The 8,230-nt window shown below is 45.0% G+C and overlaps 2 protein-coding genes across 4 annotated transcripts; one reads left to right on the forward strand and one right to left on the reverse strand.

The window, feature by feature from the left end:
• The first annotated feature begins 1,449 nt into the window (after positions 1-1,449).
• Positions 1,450-3,709, forward strand: LOC127774826 (uncharacterized). Of its 3 annotated transcripts, none has more exons than XM_052301116.1 (2): positions 1,450-2,383; positions 2,489-3,709. In XM_052301116.1, the coding sequence occupies exon 1, from the start codon at positions 1,505-1,507 to the stop codon at positions 2,378-2,380; it is 876 nt and encodes a 291-aa protein (XP_052157076.1). In that variant the 5' UTR covers positions 1,450-1,504; the 3' UTR covers positions 2,381-2,383; positions 2,489-3,709. The 3 variants fall into 3 exon arrangements, with proteins under 3 accessions (XP_052157076.1, XP_052157078.1, XP_052157077.1); XM_052301118.1 differs by having other exon boundaries at positions 1,450-2,315; XM_052301117.1 differs by having other exon boundaries at positions 1,450-2,315; positions 2,497-3,709.
• A 133-nt stretch (positions 3,710-3,842) lies between these two features.
• LOC127774825 (CBL-interacting protein kinase 17) lies at positions 3,843-7,660 on the reverse strand. Its single transcript, XM_052301115.1, has 12 exons — positions 7,042-7,660; positions 6,288-6,359; positions 6,059-6,166; positions 5,838-5,918; positions 5,701-5,754; positions 5,498-5,623; positions 5,199-5,408; positions 4,972-5,076; positions 4,617-4,733; positions 4,445-4,507; positions 4,275-4,349; positions 3,843-4,178 (listed from the first exon to the last, which is right to left on the reverse strand). The coding sequence occupies exons 1-12, from the start codon at positions 7,273-7,275 to the stop codon at positions 4,059-4,061; spliced, it is 1,365 nt and encodes a 454-aa protein (XP_052157075.1). The 5' UTR covers positions 7,276-7,660; the 3' UTR covers positions 3,843-4,058.
• Positions 7,661-8,230: the final 570 nt, after the last annotated feature.

Below are 8,230 nucleotides of genomic sequence, written 5' to 3' on the forward strand. Positions count from 1 at the left end.
ATAAATCTCAAAATGTGACTTTGTGCAAAGAACGGAACAACACACATGCATCGATAAGAGCATCATGAGCTTAGCCGTCCAAAGTCAACAACTTGACTCAGGATAATAAGGGGACCTACGAGTTCAATAGGCTAACGAAGTGGTCATGCTAGGCTCGATCAAGATACATCAAGAGTCATGACACAAACTAAATGTGTAGTATTTGTTAGAATTTTAGGTAATTTCTTAGCTAAATATATGAGTGTTAAGAAAAATAACTAGAAAAACGTCTCAATTGTAAGCTCACTATCTAACAATTTTCACCATGTCAAGTGGCTTAGCATATGTAACATCCCGGCCTAGGGCTTAATAGGATTAATAGAATACTCATATCAAGGATTAATAAAATACTCATATCAACAAGTTGCAACTTCTTTTCCGGAAACCGATTTTCAAAGAACTCCAGAGTTAAGCGTGCTTGGCCTAGAGTAATTTGGATGGGTGACTGACCGGAAAATTCTTCTCGGGTGCACACGAGTGAGGACAAAGTGTGCAGAAAAAACATGTGTTGGTCTGTGAGGGCAGTCTATGACCTATGAAAGGATGGGTGACTGACCGGGAAATTCTTCTCGGGTGCACACGATGTGAGGGCAGTCTATGACCTATAAAAGCTATCAGATGTAAGCGGGCCCGGCCTGGGAGAGGCGGGACGTTACAGCATATCTGCTCATGTATTAATAAAAAGATTCTTATCCCACCATCGCTAAAGCCATTATGACGGTTGAGCATGTTTTGTCATTCACATCATATTTATAGAATGTAAGCTTCGATCTCTCGTATGCCGAGAACTTTTCCACGAAGAGATCAATGTTGCGTAACGCCGTTATGACGGTTGAGCATGTTTTGTCATTCACATCATATTTATAGAATGTAAGCTTCGATCTCTCGTATGCCGAGAACTTTTCCACGAAGAGATCAATGTTGCGTAACGACAAATTAGTTGCTGACTTATCACACCCTACCCCATCTCGCTACAAGATAAGAGCGCAGAGTGCATGTATCGTCGGCTTATATGGATTTATTACACTTTCAATAAATAGAATTTATTTCAATTCATAACATCCATGACGTCATGGCAAAAATTTAAACCAATAGAGACATCTCGCACCATTTACTATTGTACGTGAAATTTATATTCTATACCCACGATGATATCCCCATAGACCCATACTCCATACAATACTGTATATTTTCACACACTCTTTGTTTTAGTTGATTTTGTACTCCTAAAATTTACAGTCATTCTTTGCATCATAATAGCTATTATCTCTAAAACAGAAAAGTGATAAATTCGATATATATATTTATTATTTTCAGTTTTTGTTGTCCCATTTTTCCTTAGAGGAGAAAATAGGGGAAAAAGAAAAGAAAATCCATCCTCATTGAGATTGAGAGCCGTTTGGTGGCCTCCTCGAAACCCTAATTCTTCTCCTCTTCTCCCCTCTCGAAGCCGCCACCGCCGCCGATGATGCCCACCAGCGGCTACCCCGGCCACCGCGGCTGCGGCGGCGACCGCTGCGGCTCCGGGCGCGACGCCTGGCCCCTCCACAACGTCCGGCACCAGGGCGTCTTCTGCCGCCTCTGCTCCTCCTGCGTCCTCCTCTACCACCCCGCCGCCTTCTGCTCCGCCTGCCTCCTCCTCCTCCCTCCCGCCGCCGCCCCCGTCGCCGCCCCGCCCGGCCCCGTCTCCGCCTGCTCCTCCTGCGGCCTCTTCGTCGCCCACCACTCCTGCGTCCCGGACCCCGTCTCCTTCGTCTGCCCCACCTGCGCCGACGCCGCCGTGGGTAGGGTCTACTCCTACACCCCCGCCGCCGCCGCCGGCCGCCGCCGCACGATGGACGAGCGCGCCGCGCGCGTCCTCCTCGTGGCGGCGCGCCTGGCGCACGAGTCCATCTCGCGCGCCGCGGCGGCGGCGCGCGAGGAGGCGGACCGCGCCGCCCGGGAGGCGGCCGTGGCGCGGAAGCACGCGCGCGAGCTGCTCGACGCCGCGTGCCGCGCGGCGGAGGCGGAGGCCTTGGAAGCCAAGAAGAAGGCCGAGGCCCCCGTTGCGCCCGCGGCCGCGCCGCCACCGCCGCCGCCGCAGCCCAAGAAGAAGGCACCCCCGAAGAGCAGCGAGGCGAGCAGAGACAGGGACAACAAGCCGCTCAAGCTCACCGCCGCGCAGCAGCCGGCGCTGGCGTTCGCCGCGGCCGCCGCTGCCGCAGCCAGCTCGATGCCATTGTCAATGCCGTCACCCATGGAGGTGGACGAGAAGCCGGTGATAGAGGAGTTGCAAGGTGAGCAGAACACTGAACCAGCCACCACATTGATCGAATTGGGAGATAATTGTTCTGTACAATGATTGGTATATAATTCTTCATCGAATTTGGGAGCTAATTGTTCTTTACAATGATTGGTCTTCATCAAAATTGGGAGCTAATTGTTCTTTACAATGATTGATATGTAACAGTCTTGCAGGTTCAGGAGACGGGTCGTTGATATATGATCGTGGCTCGCTGTTCGGGACCTTGCAACGGTGAGATTTGGGCGCCGAATCCTGCTTCTTCTTCCATGGCATTATGCATCGCTGTAGCGCATTCGATCCTAGAAGAGAAGGGCACTCAAGTTCAGTGGTACAAGGATTGCAATGTGATTGAATCCCCATTTTTGAGTGTTCTTGCTGTAAATTCTAGTCTTGACTTGGTACATGATCCTTCCATCAACTGTAGCTCGCCTGCATCTTATATACCCTGTTTGTTATTTGTAGTACAGCAAAATGTGTTGCTGGTGGATGGATGAATCGCATATGGTTTTGGTTTTTTCTTAAATGAAATGAACTAGATTCAGAATTCATGAATACATAATTTCTTTGCTGGTTGTGGGACCTGTTGCGAATCGAAGACAGTCCTTCTGCTTATTTGTGTGTTCTTCCATTTTTGTTGTCTGTCATGGTATGGCAGTGGTGAGTTCAATCAAAGTTGATGGTGAGGCTGACAATGCTGGAGAAATGCTGCAACCATGTCATTGCTAATGCCTTCTACCATTTTCATCAGATATCTGTTGTCAGTGGTGTTCATGTCCAAAACAAAACTTTTGCAGCTCTCCATTTTGTTGTTTTCGTCTATTTTCACTGTAGATTTGCAAGTTTGAGCAGTCCCTGTGTCTGTGATGTTGGCATTGGTCTTGGTTGGTTGGATCGTCCAACTAGTTCAGAACAGATCTTCCAATCATCCAATGTGATAACAGATTAACAGTGATGCTGCAGTTGTTTCTCCTGGACTGTTAATCTTCATTACCTAAATTTTCGAAGCTTTGCTTGATAACAAGAACAAAACAATGCTGGATACAGAGGTTGATTAGCTGCTGGAGCTGGAGGTACACACTCCTCTGCTTTAGCTGGAAGCAGAGTTTCGCTGGTTCTGGGGTTTGCTCCTCCTTTTCGTCTCTCAAACAAGTTTACGCAATCTCGTAGTACGCCTTCGGCAAAGCTTCTTTGGAAGCTGTCTCAGGTGGGGCGCCTTTCACCACAGAAAACGTAATTTGCTACACATCTAGCACCAATGGCTCCGTTCATTGTTCCACAGCAGGTACGGTTGCTGCAGCCGCAACGCAGCCACAAGTAGCACAAACGAACAGCCACAATTTTTCGACAAATATCTTGACTTTAATTTTAGACTAACAATGCAAACATTGGATTGTAGTTTTTTTTTAAATATTTAAGTTCCATTGACATATTGCATCAAATGGATTATTTTCTTCTCACAGTACATATCTTGCCCATACAAGATACTAGCACTGCTGAATTATAGGAGCAGTCAAGGCAATTTATTTCTTTCTTTTATTTCATCTTTCCTTTCTTTCTCTTTACAACGGTGGCTAGTTTTTGAACCACTCGGTTCTGTACACTGTATCATATACTACTATGATCCTACCCTCTCAAGTCTTATCTCTTCTCCAAATGCCTGACCAAATATGTTCCTACACATCCTCTTGCCTAAGATCATCCTACAACATTGCAGTTTTGCAGAACACAGCATTCGTTACAAAGCGAACAGCGGCGTCCCTGCATTGCTGTTCTGAAGATCATCCTCAAGCGATGCCGTTGCGAAGATCTGCTCCGTGTTGCGCGCCCCCATGTCACTGGAGATCCTCTCACAGAGCTGCAAAAACATTTCAAGAAGAAATTGGTAATCTTGCTCCAGTTTCAGTCATAGTCAGTGGCAACTGCAAATCTGCAATTGTTTAGCTGCTGTTACCTGTCTATACAGTGCAGGGTCTCCATTGGACTTCCTAAGTTCTACAACATTTACAGAAGGGCCAAGCTCAAAAACCTGACATAAAAAAAATGGCACCCCGCTTCTTTTAGCCGACCAGCAGTTGCATCGTGTTTTTGCATTAAATTTTTTTTTCGTTCTTTGTGTTTTACCTCAGCGGACACCATAAATGACTCAGGGTTCTTTGATCCCTTGCAATTGCGCATTAATTTGAGCTGAAAAATAATGTTCAAACCATTTTTAGTTTCTTGAAACGTTTAAGGTAGTGTTAGTATGTCCTGTAAGGCTGTAATATGACGAAGACGATGAAAGGCTTGTACAGACCTTGCTGTGCCCCCTCTGAACTTGGAATCCCAACTCCGTCGCTGAGCTTTCAATCTTGTCGAAGGCATCCTTGGGTGGATGCGTTGATGTGAATCTAATCCTCCTTTGGGACACTTCCTGCAACAAGTCAGGCAATGAATTATTCATTCCATTTTCCCGTGAAAATGTAATCACAAGTGGCTTAAGACAAGTTCATCCAGGGTGTTTATCAACAGTTTCCTGGGAAATAAGTTATTTCACTTCAACTGCATATGATATTTTGAGAAGATAGAAACATTCTATTTTCAGGTTATTTCATCCTTGGTAAGGAGATGGAAGTGCTGGAAGGAAATTTCTGAAAAGGCACTGTACAAACCTCATCCTCGAAAAACCCTGAAAGATCAAGGGATGATGCCATTCCAATCAACTGGAAAGCGTTGATCTGATGAGAATTCTTATCTCCAGGCTCATCATTGATTTGCTTCAGAAAAGAAAAGAAACCAAAACTTACCAGTCAGTAGTTGCAAACACCAAAATTAAATTTACTGTTCAGGACATAGATAATCCCCAATGGAGTCATGAAGTCTACTAATCTCTCCCTACCTCTTTGGCAGGAAGACGTGCCCCAAACTGTACATCTTCATCGTCATCGTCATATGGAAGAACAGGAATATAGTCCTTCTGAAACCATTCGTGTGATTTGATCCCTGCCATGTCGATCCTCTTCATTGGATTGGGTTCAAGAATCCTCCGAAGAAGATTTTGTGCACTGTGTGAAAGCCACTTTGGGATCTGAGTGTCACCCTTGAAAATCTAATCAAACCGAATAAACATAGTCACTAAAAATGATCAGAGAATACAATAACAGAATAATATTACTTCAGTTTGATATAAATCAGTACCTTCTGATACAGAACAACAATATTTCGGTCATCGAACGGAAGATATCCTATAAGCATTACATATAGGATTACTCCGCAAGACCAGATATCTGACAAGGATCCATCATATCCTTTATTCTGCAGAACCTGCAAGCATTTAGCACAAGGATGAGCAAGCTTTACAAGATAATAATTCAGTTGAACTGAAAGGAACTTTCACTTACCTCAGGAGCAATATAGTTGGGGCTACCACAGGTAGTATGCAGCAATCCATCATTCTGAAAAGTACCAAACTTTACAATTCAGTGAAAAAAAATATTTAAGAAAAACATTTTGTACAGCTGAAGTCGACAAATCATACCCCGAGGTGTTGAGGTAAAGCACTAAGACCAAAATCAGAGATCTTGATGTTGCCTTTTTGGTCCACAAGAACGTTCTCAGGCTGTACCAATGGAATAATTTTAACAAGAATTATGTTACAGATTCATGAAGCCACACCGACCGATGTTGCTAACTAAGTGCAGCACAGATGATAATTCATAAAATTTTTAGCAGTTTGCCCTAAAACAAATCTTCCATTACCTTGAGGTCTCTGTGGTAGACTCCCCTATCATGGCAATAGCTAACACCATCAATTAACTGCTGAAAAAGCCTCCTTCCTTCTTTCTCTGATAGTTTTCCCTTTACTGCCTATATTATTTTTAATCGCAAAGAATTAACAGCTTCAAATGTTAGAACACACCATAGTAGCTGGCATGAAAATTTTTGCAGCGAGGAAATAGCGTAAAAGATCATTGAAACAAGGGCTTACAATTCTCTCAAACAGTTCACCTCCATTGACAAACTCAAGCACCATGTAAATCTTCGTTTTGCTAGCAGCAACCTGAATCAAGAGTCGAAGAACAAGATTAAGACGTGATCACGTGGCATTATTACTCTCTTAAGTTAGTAGTTGCTTACATGAGACTAAACCATAGAATTTCCTCTCGTTTTCGTAGTGAAAGAAAAAAAAAACGTGACATAAATGCGACAACGACGGTGCTACCCACTAGTCGGCAATGGCCATGCGTGGCCACATTTGGGATCACGAGCACCCGCCGGAGATGGAGAAGAAGACGGTGATGTTGACGGCGAGGGCCCCCGGCGAACAATTCCGGCGAGCGGCATCCGGTTCTCACCAGACAAAGTCTCCATGGTCCAGCAAAAATAATTGGTGGGCCCACCAGACGACGGTGCGCCGCGAGGGCCCCACACTGCCAGGTGGACCAACGCCACGTGGCACGAGCCTAGTCTACGTGCGGCCGCGGGATCGGCTGCTCCACGTGGCAGTTCACACGGCGGCGCCGTCGCCGCCGGCGAGAAACCGGCGGCGGAGACGGACGACGCAATCGCAAGCTAAAGTTAGCAATGATTATAACACTAAGAAAAAAAGAAAAAGGAAACTCGTATTTTCCGTCGAATCTCCGATGCGAACTCAAACTAATTTCGACGAATTCATTATCTAAAAAAACTAATTTGGACGAATTAGGCGTTTATTAAGCGAAAAGGATGAAATGGAATTTGACCTCGTGGAGGCGGACGACGTGGGGGTGCCTGAGGAGCTTGAGCGTGGCGATCTCGCGGCGAATCTGGTCGCCGGCGCGGAGGGAGACGACGCGGCCGCGGTCGAGGATCTTGACGGCGAAGTGGCCGCCGGTGGCGAGGTGGCGCGCGTACTTCACCTTGCCGAAGTTGCCCTCCCCGAGCGTCCTCCCCATCTCGTACCCGCCCAGCAGCGCCTCCCTCCCTTCCTTCACCATTGCAAACTCCACCAAAGATCGGATTCTTCCTCCTCTTTCTCAAGACGATTTGTTGGAAGGGGCAAGAAAAAATGGAGGGTATTTATTGATAAAGAACTCACTCACTAATGATCCCACTTGTCTCTAAGACTCTACTACTAATCCTCGATTGCTTTTGCATCTCTGACAGTGATCTCTACTACTCCCTGATGAATTTGAAGGGGAAGAAGAAGGTGTCTCAAAGTCTGAGATGACAAGTGGGAAGCAGGTTTACAGCACACGAAAAAAAGTCCACAGAGAAAAGATGGATGGATGGAGGCTGTGTCTGCAACTGCAAACCACAAACACAGGGTTTGGTTTGCTCTTGCTGCTAATCTTGCATTAATCTGCTATGTATCCCCAAGTAGGATTACTTGCCATTTTCTGTTGCACTCCATGGGGGGGAGTAAAAGCAGACGTTTCTGGAATTCGTGTCGTCGTGACGTCGTGTCCGGGGTTTAATTACATACGCTATTTTCGGAGTATAGTACTTCCTCCGTCCCACGATATAAGTTATTTTCAGTTTTTGCTTGTAATATTTGACCACTCGTCTTATTCAATTTTTTTTTACAAATATAAAAAATAAAAAGTTGTGCTTAAAGTACTGTAGATAATAAAGTAAGTCACAAATAAAATAAATAATAATTTCAAAAAAATTTGAATAAAACGAGTGGTCAAACGTTGTAAGCAAACACTCAAAATCCTTTATATTATGGGACGGAGGAAGTATCTTCAAGGGATGTGGATAATTTACATGTTCACATCGATCCTGGGGTGTAAACATGTCTCTACATTGTTGTCTATCCATTGTTTCATGGCGCACACATCACACACACCGGCAATGTATCTCCTAACATATGTTTTTTTTAAAAAAAAATGGAGACCTGAGACATATTTATAATCTCAGTAAAATCATATTGAAATCTTGCTTGTGTGT

Source organism: Oryza glaberrima, chromosome 5, assembly GCF_000147395.1.
Source record: "Oryza glaberrima chromosome 5, OglaRS2, whole genome shotgun sequence".
NCBI lineage: Eukaryota > Viridiplantae > Streptophyta > Magnoliopsida > Poales > Poaceae > Oryza > Oryza glaberrima.

Bases quoted from the DNA above. Each gene is read 5' to 3' on its own strand.
- LOC127774826 (XM_052301116.1), top strand. From the start codon at position 1,505: ATGATGCCCACCAGCGGCTACCCCGGCCACCGCGGCTGCGGCGGCGAC.
- LOC127774825 (XM_052301115.1), bottom strand. From the start codon at position 7,275: ATGGTGAAGGAAGGGAGGGAGGCGCTGCTGGGCGGGTACGAGATGGGG. The intron at 6,360-7,041 runs GTCAAATTCCAT...CTCTTGATTCAG, and splicing joins ACGTCGTCCGCCTCCACGAG to GTTGCTGCTAGCAAAACGAA. The intron at 4,350-4,444 runs GTAAAACACAAA...TTTTTATGTCAG, and splicing joins CATTTATGGTGTCCGCTGAG to GTTTTTGAGCTTGGCCCTTC.